The 25,539-nt window shown below is 37.7% G+C and overlaps 1 protein-coding gene across 3 annotated transcripts in view; it reads right to left on the bottom strand.

Moving 5' to 3' along the window:
- The window catches only part of LOC118742309 (protein artichoke), a gene marked incomplete in the record, with an annotated part of 113,018 nt that extends 88,959 nt beyond the window's left edge, over nucleotides 1-24,059 (bottom strand). The window contains 5 exon segments of one of the 3 annotated variants that reach the window (XM_036474283.1): nucleotides 22,959-23,111; nucleotides 23,166-23,335; nucleotides 23,402-23,562; nucleotides 23,649-23,877; nucleotides 23,937-24,059. In XM_036474283.1, coding sequence (XP_036330176.1) covers nucleotides 22,959-23,111; nucleotides 23,166-23,335; nucleotides 23,402-23,562; nucleotides 23,649-23,749 — 585 coding nt within the window. 3 annotated transcript variants of the gene reach the window in all.
- Nucleotides 24,060-25,539: the final 1,480 nt, after the last annotated feature.

The raw sequence follows: 25,539 nt of genomic DNA, 5'->3' as shown, positions 1-25,539 counted from the left end.
TATATAGTGGTGGAAAAAAATAGGGACGCGACATTTTTAAAATAGCTGCAAATTTTTTTTTGACGTAGAATACGTCTTACCTTACGATATGGAGGCTATGCTGAAATGTTGTAGTTGTAATTTTTAGAGCTTCACGAAAATGCTTATTGCACGAGTACTAATGAAGCGATTTCAAAGCAAAGTATGGCATTTCACATATAAAATTCAAAGCCTATCGACAGATACATTTATTTAAGTAACCGATTCGGTGTCAGTCCTAGAAACAACGGTAAATATTGCCCTATTTTTGGGGTAAATTTTGCGCCTTTAAAGTGCTCCAGCAGCTTATGATTTGCAGATATAACTTTCATTTTCGGGATATAGACTCTTTGAAGCAATAGAAATATTATCGTGTACAGATTTTATATAAATTCAACGAATATTGAGCATTTTAAGGCAACATTTTTTTGAAAATTTTGCAAATTTTTTTTATTACCAAAATGCTCGAAAACCGCTCGAATGATTTGGTTTTTATTTTCTTTAATCAAAAACTCAAGAGTTTTCTTTGGTTTGGTATATGGGAAGTATTGGTTGATATCTTCTAAGTATGTTTATTTGATTCAAATATATGGGCATAAGTGATTTCCCATACAAAATCACTTCGTCATCGTTTTACAAACACGTGCATGCGTTGGAAGTGAGGGAAGGAGACAAAAAGTATGTATGTGTGCGTTATTACATATTACGGCTTTTAATAAACAGAAGGCGCAATATTTACAACCTAATCGCAGCGTATGTACATATGTAAATACATATATTCGTACATATGTTGATTGCAGTTAATATCGATTTTTTAGTAATCTATGTATATCTATACATATTATACATATATGTACATTAGGGTGGTCCTTAAATGTATTAAGTACATTATTACATCAGATTTCCAAAACGTCAACCCCCACATCGATGCTAATATAGTCAAAGATATCACATAAAAATTTTGGTCCCGATCGGAGACGGTTTAGGCGTGTCGCAGAGGGGTCAAAGTTCAGATTCCTCCATGGAGACTCAAAAAATTTAAATTAATATTTTTTTCATGTAATACCCAAAAGCGATACTACTAACGTCGAAGATGTCACATATAAATTTTGGTCCCGACTTGAGTAGGGTAAGATGAAAAAAAAATGTATTTAAATTTTTTGAGTCTCCATAGGGAAATTTGAACTTTGACCCCTGTGCAACACGCCTTAACCGACTCCGATCAGGACCAACTTTTTTACGTGATATCTGCGCCTACAGTAGTATCGATTTTGGGTATTAGATGAACAAAAATTAATTTAAATTTTTTGAGTCTCCATAGAGGAATCTGAACTTTGACCCCTGTGCGACACGCCTTAACCGTCTCCAATCGGGACTAAAATTTATATGTGATATCTTTGACCGTTGTATTAGCGACTGAGGGGGTGAGACTTAAAATTTCATTTTTAATGGCCACCCTAATGTACATACATATATGTATGAACACATGTATGCATAATACGCGAAAACATTTTGAAGTGAAACAACAACGGTTTTGTTATTGATATTTTTATTAATTCTGTTAACGATTTTGCTATCGATACTATTATCGCTTTTGTTATCGATATTTTTATCGAGTTTATTATCGATATTGTTACTGATTTTGCTATCGATATTTTCGCAACTTATCGATATAATGATCGATATTTTTATAGATTTTTGTCGATATTTTTTATCGATTTCGTTTTCGGTTGTTTTATCGATTTTGTTATCAATTTTTCATCGATTTTGTTCTCGATTTGGCTATCGATATTATTATCGATTTTGCTATCGATTTGGTTATCGATATATTTATCGATTTGCTATCGATATTGTTATCGCTTTTGTTATCGATACTTTTTTCTTAGTGTGTGCTTTCGTTTTTGACTTGGATATGATCTTAACCATACAACGTATTCTACGTTTAAATTTAGCGGCTGTATCTCCGATACAGCAGACCAAGACGAAGGCGCTGGACTGTTCCTTTTTATTTAATGTTTTATGTTTTAAGTATAGTTCATCTTCTAATAAAATTCAAGTTTAAAAGTTTGTGCAAAAATTATGAAAAGTTTCATCTAACTTTTACATACAGTCTTAAAATCTGCACAGGTTTTTATTTTATTTTTTTTTTGCTGACGGTTATATGCATTTTCTTGCATATATAAACGTTTCAAGCATTTTTTAAATTTGTGAAATTATAACTCACACAGGTGCCATTAAACTCGAAAATGGTTGCAGTTTTACCAGAGGGTTGCATTTTTACACACATTTGTGTATAACAAAACTTGAAAAATACTTTAGTGAGTTCGGTTTCAGCATTTCACAATAAAAATGGTTCGACTCATGGTTCGGCTCAAAGCACGAAAAAAGCGACGGTTCGGTTCAAAACCGGTTCGCAGCCCTGGTCACATATACTAAATGGTTTTGTATTCAGTATTTAGTAAAGACAAAGTCTCTAAATAGTTTTGTTCGCGCTATTTTGTGAAGCCAAACCCTCGAAATACTTTGGTACTTGGTTGTTAGTGAAACCAAAGTCTCAAAGTACTTCTGTATGTGGTGTTGCGTTAAATGAAATATGGCCGTAGCCAGGTATATATTCAAAAATAGTACTAGGAAATGCTAGCTTTTGGCTACTTTGGTAGCCTCAATTCAAAAGCCGATTAATAAGCTTAACAAAACCAAACCTTTATTCTCAACGTTAAATTCAATTCAATCGTGTTATATTATATTCTTTTGTACAAGCCTGTGTGGCGCGGGAAAAACACGAAAAGACAGCTGATTCAGCTTGCCACACAGGGATGTCTTTTCTTGCCAAACAGGGATGTATTTTCAAACCCTACAACTAGGGGGCGGCTCAGTTCGCCACATCTACCCCCTCTCCAGTGACCAATCCGGGAGCGAATCTTACTATCTTCCTGCGTTCGTATGTCTTCCCCGGTCTAGCGTGTTCCTCTCGATTTTCGTCATTTTTGGACTCTCTGATAAAAACAAATGCATCCTCCAAACGCTCCGTAGAGACAGCAACCTCTTTTCATCTAAGTCGTGGTAAAACTCATTTGGCAGTCGAATACCAGTTCCATAAAGGAGGTCAGCTGCTGATGTACCAGTATCTGCCTTGAAACATGTTCTGACACCCAGCATTACAGTTGACAGCAAGTCCGTCCAGTTTGTATTCGCGTTGCACATCAAGGCTGCCTTGAAGGAGCGGTGCCAACGCTCAACCATGCCGTTTGACTGAGGATGATACGCGGTGGTATGAATGTGCTGCCAACCCAAGGTATTGGCCAACGAACGAAATAAGGCGGACTCAAACTGCGAACCTTGGTCGGTTGTAATGGTTTTGGGGCAACCACAGCGTGCGACCCATTGAGCCCAAAACGCTGATACACCGGTCGAAGCAGATATGTCCTTCAGTGGAACTACCTCGGGCCAGCGAGAGAAGCGGTCAATCATAGTAAGGCAATAGCGATAACCATTTAGCAAAGGCATTACAACGATGTCTAAATGGACGTGGTCGAAGCGGTTATCCAGCATACCAATCTTCTCTGGAGCTTGTGAGTTGTGTCGACCTATTTTTGCACGTTGGCATGGCAAACAGTTGCGCGCCCACAGCGTTACATCTTTCCTCATGGATGGCTAAACGTACTTTCGTCGTACTTGCTGAAGCGTTGCCCTACAACTTGGATGCGATAGGCCGTGCAGCGAAGCGAAAACAGCGTACCGCAGCGATTGTGGTATATACGGTCGTATGGTTCCCGTGGAGGCGTCGCAGTATGTCGTAATACCGTCGTTCTAGTCCACCAATTGGAGCCTTAGAGATGAATCGCCTCGCAAAATTTGCTTTAACTCGGAGTCCTCATTTTGAGCCGCTTTGACCTCCTTCAACGACACTGCCTTTGGCATCGAAATCGAATACAAATCGAAAAATACGCGCCTCGAGAACGTCTTTAAAATACCGAATTGCATCATAAATAGCAAGGAGCTCTCGATCATACGTACTATAACTCTTTTCCGTATCCGAAATCTTGCGAGAAAAAAACCCAAGCGGACGCCAGACACCATGAGTTCGTTGCTCTAGTGCCGCGCCAATGGCCGTGTCGGAGGCGTCGCATGCTAGTGCTAATTCCGCGCGAGGTGAAGGATGTGATAAGAGCACAGCGTTTGCTATACTGTGCTTGCACGCCGCAAAAGCATCGGAAAGCTCTCGTGTCCATTCAATTTTACGTCTATCGTTAAGAGGGGCTTGGACTTCTGAGGCACGAGAAATACACCGTCGATAATAGTTGATAATGCCTAAGAATCGCCGCAACTCGCTCACCGTCTCGGGCCGTTTATAATTGACTATGGTGTCAACGCGGTCCATTGGCGGACGTATACCGTCACTGTTAATGCTGTAGCTCAAAAATCTTACTTCGGACTTTGCCAAATAGACACTTGCTACAATTGATCCTCAAACCATGCTTGCGAAGTATAGACAATACGGTGCGCAGATGCTCCTCATGTTCATCATGTGAAACAGATATGATAAGGATGTTATCGAAGGAATTCTATTAGCCCGAATGGTGTACACACGGCCGTTTTTGGTATATCCTGTTTCGCCACAGGTATATGGTAATACGCTCTAATCAAATCAATGGTCGAAAAGACGGACTTTCCATGAAGCTTTTCCGCGAAATCGTGTACGTGCGCCACCGGATACCGATCGGGCACAGTAATTGCATTAAGCTTGCGGTAGTCCCCGCACGCACGCCAGCCACCAGTCTTCTTCGGCACCATGTGTAGAGGGCTGGCCCAAGAGCTCTTTGAAGGACGACATATCCCCTGCTCCAACAGAACATTTGCCTCTTTTTGTGCAACCAATAGTTTTTCTCCTGACAGCCTTCGAGGACGGTCTGCAACTGGACAACCAGAAGTCTCAATGTAGTGAATAACGTCGTGCGATGTGCTAGTATTTCGTTGCAACGTATGCACTTGCGTTACATCACCAAATTGCTTCAGCAAATCTCGAAAGTCGTTACTCTCACCCATCGTTGAAAGCGAATAGTTGACGGCGTTAAGCACGATACCAGTAATTGATAGCTGTGTGCTATCGTGAATTAACTTCTTCTTCTTTAAGTCGATCAGTAAGTCGTATCTGGTCAGAAAATCTGCACCGATTATAGCCGCGTTCACATCTGCTACTATGAATGGCCAACTAAAGTTGCGTCGAAAACCCAAATCGATACCCAATATGTGCGTGCCATACGTGTGAATGACCGATTGATTTGCCGCATAAAGTTGAAGATCGCCAAGCTTCACTGCTGACTTTACAATCGGGCGTGGTAAAACTGACACTACCGATCAGGAGTCCCCAAGAAATTGTATTTTACTTTTCTTATCGATGACATGAAGACGAGTTTCATGCTGCCTGCTGCTGTGCTCCACATCGGAGTGCTTCGAGGTACTGCTGACTGTCGTAGGGCTGCCGCCAACCAGCGAACTTGATGGCAGCCGTTTTAATTTAACGACTGGCTCTTGCTGCAGGCTGGACGACATTTGCGAACATTGCTGCCAAACCTCCTATGAAAATAGCAAAGTTCCTCGCCATTTTCTCCACTCGTGTCCACTCGCGCTTGTGCTCGTGATGGTGAACGTGTGCTCCGCGCCGCCTCTTTGAGATTCCTGACGTCAGCCTGCAACTTATTCATTGACTCGAGGAGCATCTTCATCATCTCTTTAACATCACCGGTAGGAATTGACTTACGTGACGCTTCAACGGAATCTCCGGATGCTGACTCCGCCTGCTGGTGAGAGCTGGAGAGCGTAAGGATCGGATCTGCTCTAGCAGCGTCAGTCAGCTACCTTCGCCAATTCATCCAGGTTACTCTCCTGCCACGTATACAGAAGCGGCCGAATGGTGGACGGCATCTGGTTCAGGAACAGCGTGCGTACGATAGCTTCACACCCTGGGTCTGGTGCTAGTCGTCTCATGCGTGCTAATACCTCTGTAGGTTTCATGCCGGTAGTATCTCCTCCGCGAAGTAGTCGCCGCGTTTCCGTTGATTCCGCAAACCTGGCCAACAGCCGTGACTTCACGGCAAGATATCGATTCTGTAGAGGCGGCGTTGTCACCAGATCATCAATGGCTAAGATGATGCCCTCATCCAGATTGCTTACGACAAGGTCATACATATCAATGTCGTCGGTAACGTTGCTTAGTCTGAACGAGCGCTCTAATTGAGAAAACCAAAGTTGTGGGTTGCTTGTATTAAACTTGGGTAATTGCACCCGTTGTATACGAGAACGAGTGTTGACTTGTTGCGCGTTGCTTATGCTGAGCTGTTGCAATTGCTCGTGCATCGTTTGCAGTTGCATCTTCAGCTCTTCTGCCTCCATCGCTGCGCTACTACTATCGTAAAAATCCTCGATTGGCTCGTCGCCGTTTGATGTTGGCGATCGCAAATTGTATTTGGCCATAGCCAAGTCAATTACGACTGTATTCGTTGCCTGATCAGCTCACAATCCATGGCATATTTCTGCAATTGCATTAATTTGTCAGCTCTTATGCACCGAATCGGGAATAGCCCTATTGCATATTTTAAATATTCAATATAGCAGTGAACAAATTTTCTGAATTCTCCATTTCTAAAACACCAATGCTAACCAATAACAAACGAAGCATCAAGTTTGTTTCTGATGCGCTGATTGCCCGAGCGATGCGTTTCGGTAACTTTTCGGCTGCGTTTTGGAACAGTTTACATTGTCAATATTTTGTAGTTCGACGTTATGGAACCTTAAGGGCTAACTATAATATGAATAAGCAAGCGTATGCAAACGTGCGAATACACATAAATCCTATTCTGAAACTATAATGTGCTTAACATCAAGTTTCGCCAAACGTCATTTGCTTAAGGAAAGAGCGATACTGATCGCACCTTCCGTACGTAATCAGCTGTTTGTCCTCGTACGTATGTATGTACATATGTAACACATGCAGTGTTGCCGCATTGACTTTTTTACCGAAATTGGTCATTTTTTTCTTTATTTATCATATTTGGTAATTTGGTAACTTATTTTTCAATTTGGTAACTTTTTCGATTCAGTCCTACATGTAACACAGGTCAAAAGAAGTTCTGGTTCTACATTAGGAAGTGGGCCGTAAGCGTTTCCTTTTACAGAAACACCAGGTTATCCTGAAAGTTTCGCAAGGCGAACAGTTCTTCGGCGTTTCTAGATTACTATAATTGTGTGATCTACAACAAACTGCTTGATAGTGGCTCTTGTTATATCTAATAAATGTGGCAGCACTGAACTCATGTAAGTAAAATATAGCCACCTAAAAGTCTACACCACGTTGCTTATGCATTTGACAGACTTTTCGTTCATTTTCTGGCAGTCAGTTACGCCAGCTTATTCATATTATATTTAGCCCTTTATACTTTGTACGTATGCAAAGCAATTGACGTTTAGGAAGGCAGCCTATCATATCAGAGACATACAATTAGAAAAACTCTAGAGATAGATGTCGCCTCGGCAGAAGAAGTTAAAAATATGCACTACATACGCTACAGCGGAAATGGACGACACGCCATTTCTTTAAATGAAATGAATTGCTGTTATATGTATGTATGTACATATGTAGGCATATACTAAATGGGTACAAACAACATTTTGCTTGCATAGTCTTCTGTTCTCTTTTCACTGCAAGTAGAATTATTTTAGTATCTATTGCAAAATTTTATACAGACAAGACTAAAAAGTATAAAATAAATAAATTTTAGAAAAACTTTTTAATGTACCACGCTTTTATAAATATACTAAAATTAGAAAATAATATTTCTCAGTCCCATAGAACTTGTTTTGATAACTTTCGATTTTGAAGTTTTTAGCAAAAGTCAGTATAAACAATTTATAAGATTGAAAATGAAAAGCGTGGGGCGAAGAGTAATATATGTATGTATGTATGTAGGTACATATATTAATAACGACTTTGTACTTTCGCTGTAGAATGTTATGTAGTTTGACTATTGTCAATGAAATCGAATGTTTTGTACTGCATGCGCTCCACGATTTTCGTTTTCAATGTCATTAATTGTTTATAATGACTTTTGCTGAAATTTCAAAATCAAAAGTTATCAAAACAAATTCTGTGGGACTGAGAAATATTATTTTCTACTTTTTAGTCCATTTATAAAAGCGTTTCATATTAAAAATTTTTTTATTTTATTTATTTTTATTTCCTTTCATACTGCAGAAATTTCTATTACTTTTTATATTAGCCTAGGTCCCCGTATTAGTATTCGTGTTGGTGCTCGTCTTCGCCTTATCTTCGTCTTTGGATTTGTGCATAAGTTAGCTAAGACTTCTGACACAGCCCTCCTAAATATAATTAAAAAATAAACAAACCTCTTGCGTCTGATATTGTTATACCTACATTTTTCATGCGCCTGATGAATTAAGTTAAATTTTGTTTCTTAAATACGTGACCACGCTCTAAATACAGTTCAGAAATAAAGCCTTTTTAAACCCATTTTATTTGATACCCATATTTTTAATAATTGATTTAACTTATTAAATAATTTTATTTTACCTTTTTAAACAGGAGGCAGCCCTCTTTAATGCTCTAAATATTGAAACTAAGGATATCTTACCACCTTCGCTTCACGTCATATTTTAATATTTAATTTAACTTATGCATACTTTAATTAAATTCTAATTTTAAAGCAGCTGGTAGCCCTATTCAAAATATTTTAAAACCAAAACCTTGTTAAACCTTTTTCGACTGACACAGGTATGCGATACATATTTAAATTGTGTATCTAATTTCCTTATTTCAAGTTGAATTTAGTTTCTAAAACAAATGCCAACCCTCTTAAATAAGGTTCAGAAAAAAACATTTTTAACCCATGTAAATTTCTAACCATACTTTAATAATTCATTTGACTTGTTAAATAATTTGAGTTTAACTTTTTACACAGGTAGAAACCCTCTTCAATGTTATAAATGCACAACCTAAATATTTCTTAATAATCATTTGTTTGACGCCAATATTTTAAGCAGATCCTGTTCAAATTATTTTTAAACCAAAAACTCGTTAAACCTTTTTCGTCTCACACTTGTATTGTGATACATATTTAAATTATCTAATACTCTTAATTCGGATTGAATTTAAAATCAAGTGGCAACCCTCCTACATGCTGTTTGGAAATAAAGTTTCTTCAAAGCAATTTTGATTTATATTCATATTGAAGTTATTTATTTAACCTTTTGCTTATATTGAATCTAACTTTGTAAAAAGGTGGCAACCCTCTGCAAAATATTTTCAAACCACAACCCTTTCCGTCTGACATCCATATCAGGATATAAATTTCAATTGTCTGCCTTTATTTAAGTCGAACATGCTTTTTGAAACAGGTGGCAACCTGTATATTATATGTAAATAACAAATAAAGCCTTTTCAAATCAATTTCGATCGACACTCATAGTGTAAAAATTGATCTAACTCAAAAATAATTTGAATTACATTTTTTATCAGGTGGCAACTCTTTTTGAAAGTTATTGCACATCTACAGGCCAAGCCCTTTAATCTGATACCTCATTTTGAAATTCGAACGAACGGTACAGATCTGATATGACGAAAAAGTTTTAGATTACTAAAAGAAACACAGCAATCAACAAAAGAAAGAAAACTGCAATCAACATATGTACGTATGTATGTATTTACATACATACGTTGTGATTAGGTGTTAAATATTGCGCCATCTGTTACTCAAAAGCCGAAACACCTGCGCACACACACACATACATACTTTTTGTCTCTTTCTCTCACTTCCAGCGCATGCACGTGTTTGCAGCATGATGACGAAGTGATTTTGTATGTGAAATCATCTATGCCCATATATTTGAATATGCCCATATATTTATTTGTCAAATCAGAACAGACATTTAAGAAATTTATACTTAAACAACAATAGTATGAATAATAAAAATAGAAATAAAAATACGGCTAGTGCAATTGAAATTGTGTAGATACTAACAAAATAGATATTTTAAATTGTTCATTGAAATTCACAAATTTGTACTAAAGTAAATAATTAATAATACAAGGCAATAATATGAAAACAAGTGTGACGTATTAATTTAAGTTATTACATAGAAAATAATTTTTTATTTGCATTTGAAATAAATGTTTGGTACCAGAGAGGTGCAAATCTATTAAGTTAGAGATGTAATTAAACTCAGACAACGTCCTAGTAAATGGCGAATCAGCACTGTAGACTGTCTAAGAAAAGTTACCCACACCAGAAAATGTGTTGAAATGTGAATAAAAATAAGAACTGAATTCCTGAAAACTTATTTGACTAGTTCAAAATGTAACTAAAATTGTGAGTTTGTACCGAATGCACTTTCGAACTACATGAAGATACGATTGTACCAACTTTTCCACCACTTTAGCTAATCGAGCAGCTGACTGTGTGTGTCCACGAAAAAGCGGCAGCTCAATTAAAAGATTAATTGACTCAATTAAATTTCTGTCTGAACTTAGTATAAAAAGCGACACATTCCATTAGTTATACCATTAATCTGAGTTAAACCCATGCCCAACAAATTATCAATAAAATAAGATTCCGTATGAGTATTGATATTTGACGGAGTTAAAAATACGTTATTATCTAGGTACTGCCAACTTATGTTGCTTAAATTAAAGTCCCCAAAAACACATAAATGGTTATCCCCAATAACATTCTGAAGGGCTAACAAATTGTTAACATGCGACTTATAGATACTTTCATTACTTAAAGGTGGAATATAAGAAACGCAAATATATAGAAAATCGAGCGCACCTCGAATCCGCACACATACAAGAATGATAGAATACAAGATTGCGCCGTCCTGGGCGTTGACATTTGTGTACCACAAGTAAACAAAGAATAGAGCGAAAAGAAGGACGAGTTGAAACTGCCAAAGCAGTTCACTTTACAGCGAAAAACGTGTTTTAATTTTGCTAAATGTGAAAATATTGCATTTTTCACCTAATCTATTAGAGAATAGTGAACATTTTAGTGCACTCCATTGCTTTACAATTGAGGCTGCTTCAGCAAACGTTTTAGTGCACTCCATTGCTTTGCAATTAAGGCTGCTGCAGAAAACTGCAGCAGCATCTCTGCGGGATTGATTAGTTAACTTGCTAATGGAAGGTGCGTGGAGCAGAAACAAAATCCTTGTGAGGAAATGCTGTTAATATAATAATAGAGAAACATTTCGGGAACGGCTTTGCCGTGCCCTATGTACACAAAATGCAGCGATTCGTCTCAGCGCTACACTTGCATCTACGCTGCTTGCATCTTGACGGCTGTCGCAATATAACACACAGCACTTCATTGAACTAGTTTTTAAGCAGTCTTCAACTAAAAAATCACTCGCAATTGCAAATTAACACAATTTAAACTGATTTTTCACTTATAATTCAAATTTCTCTTTAGCTGATTTGTAAACAAAGGTTTATTTACAAGTTACCACAACTGTCAAAATCGGCAAAATCAAAGTAGCGGTACCACTGACGGCGCCACCTTTGTTCGCTGCACCGTGGCACACATAATTGGTCAAGAAGAGTGTCATTCTCCTCCAACTGAATAAGTGAAGCCTGACGATTACAGCGGACTGCTATCAGAACACCGCTGCCCCTGCTACAACCAGTTTTAACCGCATCTCTGTCTTTTAAGGCTGGTATGCAGCTCTCAAGAAAACCATCAAGAAAAAAATTGCCATTATTTCGTGTGCCTGCAGCCTGTTGGCTCGCTCTTTCCTCAAGAAATAATGGAACGGGCATATATTTCTGTTGCAAGCATGGGTTGCCTTGTGCTCTTTTTTCACAAAAAACTTTAGGAACCCGTAGTAGAAAGCGTAGCAAATTTATTAAGAACTGCGTACTGCCTCAAGAAAATTTTACATAAGAAAATTTCTTAGCCATTTACTTCTTAGTCCCGAAGCGTTTTCATAGCAGATTTTTACAAGATTATTAGGACAGGAATGAGCTGCTAAATCTGTGGCGATTGATTTTCCTCCTTGCGAAAAGCACGAAACGGACGAATAAATACATTAACTGTACGGTGCCCATCCATCCTTTATTTTAAAGGACAGTCCTTTATTTTAATCCCCTGTCCTTTATAATTTTTGCCAAAATAAAGGACGCCATTTGTCCTTTATTTCTTAAGCTGTCCTTTAAATTAGCTTTGAATTTTGCAGAGGTAGATTTTTAAACATAGAATATGAAAAAATAAAAATGTCCATAATAAAACAGAATGAAAACCTTCGTCAGTTTGCTTCGCACCCTACTTAAGGGTCACGAATCCATGATAATACTGATAAGGGGAAATTTATGTAACTGAAAAAAAAATATAAAAAATTTAACCAATATTTAGACATTTTCCCAGAAAAATTAACATACTTTGAGTAAAACTCATTGTTGACAAAAGCACAGGGAAAGTTGTGCCCAGGATCGTGTTGCACGCTGAAATATAACAATAAACTCCGCTCAATTATGATAAACGCATTGTGGCAGCAAAGGATGGCGAAGTCCTTGATAAGGATTTGGTTTCATTTTTCAGAATCGGTTAAAATCCGGTTACAGCGCCTTTCGAGAAGAGGAACTTGTACGATTTAATACTATAATTAACTGGCAAATATTTGATCTAAATAACTATCATACAAGTTGTATGTTCGTATTCTAAAATCATTGCGAAAAATGTGCTTTATTTTACGTTCGTTAATATGGTCACCGTAATTAACTGGCCAAATCTCAGGCTTCAGCAGTTCTTATATGTTATGTTCACTAACGCCCAGCTTAAAGTTTATATACCTAAGAGAATCCGCACTTTCTTTTAATGAGTTTATAGCATAAGATGGGTTTCTCGTGTATGCCTGTATGCTTCTCCACGTATCCAATAATAGCTCTGATCCAGTACTCCATGAACTTACAGGATTTTACACGAACTTGCAGGAAGTTGCAGGAAAATGTTCCCGTACTCCAAAATGCTCCAAAATCCTGTAAATGTGAGCGACTTTTGGAGAGTTGTGTAGAGAATGACGTTGCAATATTTTACCCGAACTTTTTCTTCTGGTAAAATCATAAAAAGTGTCAAGCAATCACTGGTTGACGTTTTTACAGGAAAAATGGTTTTTTTGTTCCCGTTTTTGTTGTTACTCACTTTTTACTCTAACTTCAGAGAATAATTTTGCTGTTTGATAGTTTTACAGGATTTTTCACGAAAAGTATTGGATCAGAGCTAATATTATCAGTCGAAACAGTCGGTGAGAAGGAAGACAAATGAAGCCACTTATAGCGTGCAGCTACCTCAAGCTCATTGCTCTCACCCGAACCCACTACGCGCGTTTGCTGTCGCTTACGCATTCTCTTTTTACTCTCAGCTACAATACAGGCAGAATCAACAGAGCCCGGCGAAGTGTTCAATTGGTGCGAAGTAATAGTCGGCAATGGCACGTTGTTGTGAAAAACACCCCACTTTTCGTTAGAAGAGCAAGCAGCATTTGAACTACCACCAGATGAACGACCAGGTAACTCGGAGCTAATACGAATGCTACGCAAAACAGACGGAGAGATAGACTCCGACGCAGCAGCAACAGTGGACGCAGCATTCGATGACGTCTGACGCAGAACATCAGCACAATTGCCGGTAGCAGACGTAGGCACAGCTGTTAGCATTGAGTGAGCAATTGCGAGAGAGAAATGCCAAAACTCATATAAGAATATGTAAACAATGCAGAAAAATGTGTTATTTTAATATAACATGGCCCAATTTTGCAGGAATCAATAAATATACAAAGATTGATTAATTAGGAACACGTAGCAATAATTTTGGACATGTAGCCCTTTAGGTAAGTACGATTTTAGGCACATGAAAAAATTGATGTATTAACAGTATTTGCAATTTCATGTGAAGGAATGTGTACAGCAAAGTGAGTTTTTGGACTCGACCTAAAGCATACATTGTAAAAAGCCATGCAGAGTGCATATTTAAATTTGGGGACGGTAGCCAACCACCATAAACTCCACAGCTGTTGACTCCACAGCTTTGATTTGACGACTTTTGTACCATCTCCGAGAGGATGCATGAGTGTGTCCTCTTTGGAAACAAATATTCTATCCAAGTAAAACATAATTTAAGCTGAACTTTTAAATGTATAATAATTTGGGCACTGTTTTGTATTAGGTGGCAGCCTTATCCACTGGTGCATTACCTCATACCAGCACTAAAAAGAATCAGGTACTAACAAAAATAAGTAGGTAGTGAAGTTTATGTATCTATTTACATAGCTCGATTTGGTGTTTAATGCATCTCCTTGTCGGCAGAACTGCTTCCACTTTTCCGCCAGATTTGCGTCCGTAGGAAACGAAAAAAAAAAACTTATATCGCACGCTTTCTTTTTGTTTTCACTATTACACTTTGTCGCGGCACACTTCATTTTGCTTTGTAATGTCTCAATAATTGTTTAAAACCAAGCAGAAATATTAACGCACAAATATCAAAATTGTTATTTGCTTTTTTCGTATGCTCACAATCAACAATTGCACCAAGATGATGTCACGCACACAGCTGATTCTGTCAAAATCACAAAGAGCGGATTAGCGGTACCGCGATTGGCGCAATCTCTATTTCTCTCAATCGTGGCCACTGGTAGCGCAGATGTGATTTGAGCAGCAGAATCAACTGAAGTGCGAAGAGGAAATGACAGATCCACACTTATCAGCTGGGTTCGAACATTGGCTTGAGGTTTTTCACATGATGATTTATAGTTACATGCGTTACACATTTTTTCACGAACAGATTTAATCTCAGCAGAAAGTGCGGCCACTGCAGAGGCCAACTCATCGTGATGCATGCTGTTAAGTAACACTAGTAACGTTAAAGACGGACTGCATGGTTGAATTTTTATTGGTGTCAAAAGCAACCTCCTTAAGCAAAGAATCCACATCAGATTGAGTCGAAGAGTTCGATTTCAGCGCCGTTGGCGTTTCACTCAAGGTGAAAGAGTTCGATGCACCTTGCACATTACACTTTGAACTGTTGACGATCGACTTTATGGCCACAAATTTGAATTGGAGATTAAAGGAAGCACACGCCAACTACAAAGTCAACGCGAAAGTTCTATGTGGACTAGCCTTAATTATCAAATACTGTTTAACACCCCAAATAGTAGTTTGTATTATACTACATACATACATATGTATGGGGACTAAACCAGGAATATTCATTTGAAAATGCTAATGTCCTACTCATTTATGAAATAAAATACGAAATAATGATTTTTATAAATATTATGTATATTCTCATTTATACATACATATGTAACATAGTTACTTAGCCGAATTACTTAGTAATTACTTGTAGGTAAGAATACAAAGACAAATTATTTATCAGAAGCATTGCCCCTTACACATTGAAAAAAAAAGTAATAAAAGCTCTCAAAAAAGCAAAATGGCTGCAGCGGAAAAAGGGTTTGAAAAACCGCATAAATTCAAATCCGCATAAAAAAGAACCTATGCACCTACCTTGTAGATAAAACTGGTCAAAATAGCACGCATCTATTCTTCCGTGCATGAGAATATATACATAATTAAATCCATACATATGTGTATGTATATACATATCTGCATGTGTGCATACAATCCTTTACTCGAAATTCTTAGTTGATGCAATTTTTATCCCATACATTTTTGCTGACCAAACAACCCGTTTGCCTGTTTAATCTGCTTGCCTCATTTGCCCCGCTCGTTTACTCGCCTCGCTCGTCTGCTGCTGCAAATGAGTGCCTCGCTCGCAACCACGCCCTCGCGAGGGCAGAGCTAATGAGGTCCTCGTTTGCTGGCTGCACTACTCTTGCGCTGCCCTCGTTGGCTTACTCGCTCGCTGGCTGCTCAACGCGTGCGCTCGTACTTAACGAGTGCTCGTTTGAAAACAGCCTCCCCTGTTGCTCGTGAGTTGCGCAAGCTCAGAGCAAACTAACGAGCGAGCGAGGGGCTAAAATGAGGCAAATCCGAACCCTGATTGCAGCTGCTCTTATGTGGTGCGTTCATATTTTTCACGCCTGTTAATACACGAATTCGTAATAAAATTAAATGACTTCATATTATAAAATTACTCACATTTCCGGCGTTTCGTAATCCATTGCGGTGTATTTTATTTGAAAGAAATCCAGTCCCTTGCAGTGGCAGTCAAAAAGAATAAATTAAATGTAAACCGCCGCAATTGGCAAATAAAACGATCTTTTCACTTGTCATTATTGACTGTGCATACCTATGACTACAGTTGATGACACGATAATGACAATTGAACAATGTGAAAAATTGTGCAACAATGCACGGAAAACGCTCAACGTCGAAAAGCTGCAATCACAACAGACGGCCAGTTGATTCACTACTTGACTCTCACACCTGCTGTGAGAGAGCACTGTTCAACAAATTGACATATGCGAGCAGTGGAACCACATTTCCCGCTTATTACTGTTACGATTAGGAGTGTCAAGAAGCTGCAGAGAAAAGAGGTGCCACCTCGCGAGCCATGTAGAACCGTTATAGGGAACTGAAGAGGGAAGCTAGACGTGTTTGCCGCAATAAGAAGAGATAGGTCGAAATACGTGTGTGCGAAGAGCTTGAAGTGCTAGCCGACAGGAAACACAACCGAAATTTTTATCAGACAGTTAGGCGACTTAAGGAAGATTTCAACACTCTTGTAGGAACAACCATGGCGACCTAGTGATCGATGTCCAGAATGGACTTAAATTATGGAGGGAGCACTTCTCGATGCTTTTGAATGTCATCAGCACTGAGAGTAGTGGAGAAGACGAACCCGAGCCTCCAGTCGATGACGATGGAGTCGATGACCCAGCGCCTGACTATGACGAGGTACGAATAGCCATTATGCTGATGGAAAATAACAAAGTTTCTGTAGCTGGCAACCTGGCAGCCGAGCTATTCAAGTACGATGGTGAGGAGCTGATAAGGTGCATGCCGGACGACTGGAATTCAAGTGTGCTTTGCCCAATCCACAAGAATGGCGACCCCGCCATACGAGCGAACTATTTTATCGAGCGTGTTGTGTGAAAGACTGAAGACCACCATCAACGAACTGATTGCGCCTTACTAGTTGGCTTCATATCTGCTAAATCCATCATAAATCTCGTATTCGCAACACGTCAAAACTTGGAAAAGACCCGTGAGAATAATTTCGATTTCAAATCCGCTTTCGACAGCACGAAAGTCGTCTTTATTTCGTGGTGTCTGAATTTAGTGTCCAAACTAATACGGCTGTGTAAAATGACGTTGAGCAATACCACCGTCAGAATTAAGAAGGATTTCCCTAGACGTTTGATACCAAACAATGTTTCAGACAAGGTGACTTCCTTTCGTGTGATATCTTTAATCTCATTCTGAAGAGAATAAGAGTCGCAGAACTGAACCTCTCAGGCACAATACTTTACAAGAGCGTAAAATTACTGGCATATGCCGACGATATCGACATTGTTGGTAGAAATAAGGGCTACGTCTTTTTTGCCTTCTCGGAGTTAGAAAGAAAAGCAAAGCGTGTGGGTTTGATGGTGAACGAGTACAAAACGAAGTATTTCCTATCATCTCACAAATAGGCAGAGTATAAGCATCAATAACAATGAAATCATCTGATGAGGTGGCTCTTGGAGTTTTCGAGAGAAAGATTCTGTGAAAGATTTATGGCCCGTTCCCATTGGCGGAGGTAAGTACTGCAGGCGATGGAACGTGAGCTCTATGAGATTCACAACGCCATGGATATAGTACAATAGCTACGCTGACTTGGTCATCGTATGAATGGACAGAAGCGCTCCAACTCTGAAAGTGTTCAACGCGGGTCGCGATGGTGGAAGATAAAGGCCCTATGGAAAGACCAAGTGGAGAAGGACTTGGCTTCACTTGGCATTTACAATAGGCGTCAGTTTGGCACAGAAGAGAAACGACTGACATACTGCTTTGGACTCAGCCAAAAAACACTTAGGCGGTTATAGCGCCAAATAAGAAGAAGAACTTTGTGCATCCTTGATGCATTTGCTCAAGCGAGGAATGGACCAGGCTCATCAGAAATGTATGTCTTGTCTGACAAAAGATTCAGTTGGGTATTTTTATTTAACTTTATGACTTTGGCTTTTACAAATTAGACAGATATGGGAACATTATACTTTCTCCGATTTGTGTAAATCCTTTTTGGGTACTCGCATTGTTTAAAGTTTGCCGTTTCCCAAGTCCGGCTTCTATACTTTTTATCTTTACTTTTGCTTTCATTTTGACTAATTCTGATAACGGTTGATTTGTTTATTTTAAACTCATCACATATGACTGGATTTTTGTAGAAATCGTCAAACGGAACGGTCGCATAGATTTTGCTCGCGTTTTATTAATTGAAAAAGTAAATATTAAACGTTCGAAACGCAAATAAACGTTCCTCCAAAACGCAAATAAGCAGCAAAATAGTCTACCGAAGCAGACAAAGAAGCACTGAAGGAAGGAGAGCTAGGAATTCCAGCAACTGCCCTACAAGACATCTGCCGGTCATATGACTGGTCATCTGACCGGGAGATCTGCAGCCTTTTGGAATCATATTTTACGTCAGAATTGCAGGGATTTCTGAAAAATCTGACCAGTTCTTTTGTGTACATGTGATCTTGCATCCCTTTTCATCATATGGCCTCGATTGATGTCAACTTAAGGTCTCTTTTTTACTGCCTTAAAATTGTGGGGAAATTTTCACAGCGTTTTTTATGTGTATTGGTTTTTGTTTGAGTGTATTGAGAATCGGTCAGTCTAAAATGTCCGTTTCTTGTAGGGTGGCCTGCTTTGCCAAATCCAGGCTTGCTTCGCTGCTACTGGCGCAGCCGCTGCGCTGCTGAGCGGTCGTTAGTTACCCTACAAGACATCTCCGGTCATATGACTGGTCATCTGACTGGGAGATCTGCAGCCTCTTGGGATCATATTTTACGTCAGAATTGCAGAGATTTCTGAAAAATCTGATCAGTTCTTTTGTGTACATGTGATCTTGCATCCCTTTTCATCATATGGCCTCGATTGATGTCAACTTAAGGTCTCTTTTTTACTGCCTTAAAATTGTGGGGAAATTTTTACAGCGTTTTTTATGTGTATTGGTTTTTGTTTGAGTGTATTGAGAATCGGTCAGTCTAAAATGTCCTTTTCTTGTAGGGTAAAGAGCGAAATACACCACACAAGCGGCTTGTCAAACATTCTTCAAACCTACTTTTCCCATTTCGCCATACACCATGCAAACATGACTCGTTCAAGCAAAGAATTTTAGTTTTCTTCGAGTTCGCAATGCTAAATATTATGGTTTTCTTTCATTTTCCTCTCTTACGTCCTTACTCGGTGAAAATTTCGTTGCGAATGAGGCGATTTTGCTATACACAACGCAAGCGGTTTGATCAAACATCAACATGGCGGCCAGAAAATCAAAAAATTTTGATTTTTGCTCAAATTTCCCTCAAGCGGTTTGTCAAACCTTCAAACACCCCCATACACAGCACAAATGGCTTGAAGCAAAGGGAAATTTCGCTTGGTTTGTCAAACCGCTTGTGTGGTGTATTTCGCTCTTAAGTAAACATCAACAAGCGGCTGCTTATACGCTGAGTACAATTGAACACAACGAGCCGACGCGATTGTGGATAGCTGTTGCCTTGCAGGTGGCTGTTCTAAAGGGATTTATCTACCTGCAGAGCTTCGCTGTCGCTATTGCTACTCTGCCCTGGTGATTTTTCTGCCGGTGACTGCGCGCCGGATAATCGTTCTCTGTGAGTACCACAGTGATTTATTGCTGAAAGGCAAAACAAAGAAACACCCGATTTACATGATTCAAGTACTTGAAAGCAATTCTTGCTCATTCTCTTTTGTGTTTTCTATTTGCTTTTACACGTTTCAATTCTGTTGAATTCAAGTTTTTGGTTCTTTAAATGGGAAGCAACGAAAATGCCAAAAGCAAAGCAAGAAAGTTGAAACGACTTGACGGTACAGATGCGTGTACTCGTCCCCTTTCTTCTCACCCCCTCTCTTCCACATGCGAGCAGAATTGAATTCAATACTTGAACTGTGTAAAAGCAGTCAAAGCGAAGGCATAAGTTAAGTGATAACCTTACTTAACAGTGCTGCCATCACGCGGGGATTAATTAGGATATTTTAATTTTAATTTATTTATTTTATTGTTGCGTAGTTTTTACTTTTGCGGGTGTATATTTTTGCCATACTCCTTATGGTAAATTGTACATGATGCCGGCAGAATGTAAAGAGTGTACTGCGAAACTGCTTTAAGTAGACGAAATGATATCATGCTCTGGTGGGTGTGGTTATAATTTTTGTTTGAAATGCAGTAACATAAAGAGACATGAGATAAAAATAATAACAGAAAATATTAATTTGAAATGGTTCTGTAATCAATGCGCGTTGTCAGACACAAATACGAAATTTATTGCGATTAAACATTTAATCAATAAATGTGAACAATCAAAAATGAAAGCTTCTGATGTGAAACAGATAGTTGAGCAAATATTTAGTAATAAATGTTCGCAGATAAAAAGTAGCAGATTTCAACTCATTTTTGGAGCATAATATTGAGGTAAAAATGATCGCTATGAAAAATTAGATCATAAGTGATGTGTCTAAAGAATTCCAAAAGAGTAATGAGTTGCTAAAGGATTTACGCGTAGCTAATGATAATGTTAATACGAAAATGACATATGCTCAAGTTACCAAGGTTACGGAGAGCGCAAGTAAAATTGTTATTAAACTGAAAAATAAAAGCAAAAAAGCTAAGGAAACAAAGGATGCACTAAAAAAAGTAGTAGAGCCTACGGACGGCCTTGTAATGAAAGTGAAAGAAATAAATAGTGGGGGAATAATAGTGGAATGCAAAAATAAAGACGCTTGTAGCAGGTACAACAAAAAGTAAAGGAGGGCATTGGAAAAAAAAATTTGTATAGGAAGCCGTCCTTGAAGTGAAACTAACTTCATACTTTTACACTAACAGGTCTATTCTGCGCGTTACCGAAGATTTTGTAACCGGGAAATTTTATTACCAAAAAATGTTACCAGTTCTTGTCACCGCGATTCTAGGAACGTTGGTAATGCAGTTAAAATATTCAGCGATTCAGCTATGAAGAATTGTGCAAATTCTGGCATTGCATATTTCACGGGGCAATACTTTGTTACCAGCTTATGAGATGGTAACAAAATTTACCGGTTACAAGAGTACACAGAATGCGAAAAGGGTTTAAAAATTGACAGGAACTTTATTTACCGGTTACAAACTTTTTATTACCAGCGCAGAATAGACCTGTAATGAGCGCTTTGAATGAGTAATGAGCGGTATTTAGTAACATCCAAAATACTTAGTAAATACAATTTCTCCCATCACTGCTATGTATGTACAATGTACATAGATACCAATATTTTAGGTTCCTTTGCTGGAAGTCCATCATTTTATCATAAAAAAACTCGAGAAAAACTTCTAACCTTTATGCATCTCCCAAACAAACAAATAATGCTATACACTTGAAGCTCTGAAAGTACGTTCGGGACAAATGTACCAACCCGAGAAAATTTAAAAGTCTCCGTACTATTTGAGCACACCTGATACATGTAAGTATACAATTTAATTGTGAAAATAATGAAAAGGTAAAACCTTAAATTTTTTGCCTACTTTAGTCAAGAGCTGAATCAGTGATCGGCCTAAAAAAAAAATTGTGGTAGAATCTGGAAAAAATGTGGTAGATTTCAAAAAACTCGGGTAGATCTCAGGTTTTGGATCAAACTTTGTACAAACATTAAAAAAAATCCTGCAAGGTTTCACCTAAGTTGCAAACATTTTAATTAGAATCTAAAAAAAAATTATTTTAGTATAATAAAGTGCTAGATTGAAATTGCTAAAAATTGCGTTGAGTTTTGGCAATATCTTTTCTTGACAGTGTAAAGCAGTTTCTTCCATATCAAGATAACTTTCGAACATATTTTGAGAGATTTCTGGAACCTTCCGGAGTGCTGCACGTTCCAGAAACCGCTACTTGGGATTTGCCGATTTTGACAATTCTCAAGGAAAAGTAAACCACGCTTTAGAATCTTTAGATGCACTGAAATTTGCTAATACTTTCACAAAAATCGCCGGTTTTGAACACTTGTTATAAATCATACATTTTGCAATTTAACACAATAAAACCACGTATCCTGTCGAAAAATTCGTTATTGAAAAAATTTACTATTTTACAGATTATTTTATCCTTACATTTGCTCTTGTTGTTAATGTTTAGTGTTGGACAATTTTTGCTCTTAAAATTAAGAAAATCATGTCGAGCAAAAATAAAACTACTCCAAAACGCGAATATGTAGTAGATTTCAGACCTTGTGTGGTAGATGCTCAAAAAAGTGGCAGATCTACCACAATGTGGTAGACGTCCGATCACTGAGCAGAATCAAAGTGGAAAAAAGTAAAGTTGCAAATAGATAAATTCTCTTAATATGAGACACAATTGGCAGTTATAGCTATAAGAAAGTACGAGTCCGGACTTTCCATTTTTACCAAATATTAGTTAAAGACGACCCTAGTAACAGATTTGAGAGAGGAATTGAGGTATTTTCGTTGTCGGAAAGTACCTGCTTTAGTTATATGCTGTAGTATGTTGGACAAACAAATTGCAAACAAAAAAAGCTGAGCATATTTACATACACAATTTGCAAAATTTTGTAAGTATAAACAAAATTAAATGTTCGTGTTGTTGTCAGAAGTCGACAGTTCTAATAATTTTAGTCCGAGAAATACGGGGTCATACACAACATACTTAAGTATAAAAAAATTTTGCGATATATACTTAATTGCGTCCGAATATATTTCTTTCTTTCTACATACCTGAAACGCTTCAATTGGAACATCATTTAGTGGCCCGTTAATAATTCTCAGAACTTCCAACTTGTTTCCAATATTTTGATTCTCAAAAATGTTTTTATTGACATTTTTCAATGAATGGCCGTCAATAACAAGTTCCTTTGCATTTCCTAATATCTGTAAATATAAGATTATTTATGTAAGCTTTTATCAAAGATGTCAAGATATCACCCCAAATGACAGCGGTGTAAACGATGATAGATTGCTGTGTACAATACGCAGTTCCTCTATAGTTTTGTTTACACCAAAAAAGGGAAAGTTCTCAATTGTTGCGATTGGCGTATCAGTAATGGTAAGTAATCTTGGGCTTACTTTAGAAAACACTGGCCCGTATAGACGTACTGAAAAGAACCCCGCTTATGTTAGCATGTTCATACATAGAGGAGTTTGTAAAGTTTTTAATTTACCAAAATGTCCTTTAACAATTTCCAAATGCTCCACTGGTGTGCCTAAAGCTCCAAGGTTTTCAAGCGCAACCGAGAGTGTCGCTAAGTTTGAGTTTTCACATTTCACATAGATACCCGCATCAGAGTTTCTCCAGCAAGTGCATGGGTATATGACTAGAGCCCTTGCCAAACAGATAACATTATTTGATTTCACATATGTACAAATGGACACATAAATATTTATTCAAAAGCGGTTTTATGCACTTACTTTGTCGGGCACTTGTATTTGGGCTCGTTAAATGCATATTCCAATTTTACCAATGCACAAAAGGGCAAAATGAAAATTAAACAAAGCAAAAAGTTATTCATAATTCTTGCTTAAACCGGTTTCATTTGGAGAAAATTCGACATTGACGCAAATGCGAATATATGTATGTATGTATGCATGTATGCAGCTACTTTGTGGTTCGTTGCTTAAGTCTTTCGTTTTTTTTTCACTTTGAAGCAATAGAAACTGATTTAAAATTTTGTTCAAATGTTAACTGAATTTCCTAACCTTGGACATGAAGCAAAATAATTAATAGCCTGACTCCAATGAACAACGAAATGCCAACATATTACAAAATTTTATTGCTTGTGTTTCACTTCTAAATCATGTCACTGATGTTGGTTTTTACCACATAGTGAAAGAGAAAATGTACCTGTGGATCGCATAGCATTCAAATTGAGTTCAACACACGGTTGCCACTTTGCTAAGATTTTACCAAAAATTTTAACTTTTTTCTCTTAGGTAATGTGGTAACTTCCGATCTCATCTGGTAACTTTAAGATTAAATGCTCAAACACATTAAAATAAGTATTATGAAATATCATACAACATCTTCGGTAAAGTTTGATGCGCATAGCTAATTTCTTATGGGAGGAATTTATTTTTGATGATACATACAATGAGTTTGATTGATGGTATTTGTACACACATTCAAATGTGTGGACGCTAGGGTGGTATTTTTTTTCGTCCACCCCCAGATCTGAAGAATTGCGAAAATTAAGAGATCCATATTTTTTTATTTTGAAATTGATTAAAATTTAATGACCCGCCAAGCTTTAGAGTATATTTTATATAAAGATAATGCATTTTCCGTAGAATTAGCATAACATCGTTAAAAGAAAGATATGGATCGAACAAATAATCTTCCAATTATAAAGTCATCATGCATATCATGTATGTCATGCTGTTACGAGCACACTAAATAATTTATTTTTGTATTCAAGAGAAAATCGGCGCTGAAAAAACAGTTAGTAAACATTTAAAGTTAAATATGGGCTAATCCAGCGAAAATTATACCGCGTAAAAAAATAAAAAGTCCTATATCTAACTCATTTATAGTCCAATTTTGCCAAAAATGATCTCGTTAGATTGCGCCAGAGTCGAGATATTTGAAAAGCCGTATTTATGCTTATATTATATGGGCTAATCAAGCGAAAAGTATACCGCATAAAAAATAAAATAAAAGTCCTATATCTAACTTATTTATAGTCCGATTTGGCTACTTTTTACAACGCTTTTATCAACTTGCAATGTTGTATGTCCAGACCACCATACTATAAATATAGCAAAGGTATTTATGGCAAACCTAGTCTAGATATCAACCTCGTCGTAGGTATCATAGCAAAGACATAACATTAGAAAAACTCTAGAGATAGATGTCGCCTTGCCAGAAGAAGTTAAAAATATGCACTACATACGCTACAGCGGAAATGGACGACACGCCATTTCTTTAAATGAAATTAATTGCTGCTATATGTATGTATGTACATATGTAGGCATATTCTAACAGGCCTATTCTGCGTTGGTAACAAAAATTTTGTTACCGGTTAGTAAAGTTACTGTCAATTTTTAAACCCTTTTCGTATTCTCCACACTCTTGTAACCGGTTAATTTTGTTACCATCTCATGAGCAGGTAACAAAATATTGCCCCGTGAAATATGCAACACCAGAATTTACACAAAACTCCATAGCTGAATTGCTGAACAAATTAAAACGTTACCAAGGTAAATAGAATTGCGGTTACAAGAAGTGGTGACAATTGTTGGTAACAAAATTAGCTTGTTACAAAATGTTCGGTTACAAGCAGAATAGGCCTGTAAATGGGAGCAA

Source organism: Rhagoletis pomonella, unplaced genomic scaffold (genome assembly GCF_013731165.1).
Source record: "Rhagoletis pomonella isolate Grant_MI unplaced genomic scaffold, Rhpom_1.0 Rhpom_scaffold_00007, whole genome shotgun sequence".
Taxonomy (NCBI): Eukaryota; Metazoa; Arthropoda; class Insecta; order Diptera; family Tephritidae; genus Rhagoletis; species Rhagoletis pomonella.
Note: the sequence above shows the minus strand (reverse complement) of the source record. Positions and strands in the feature narration are given on the sequence as shown.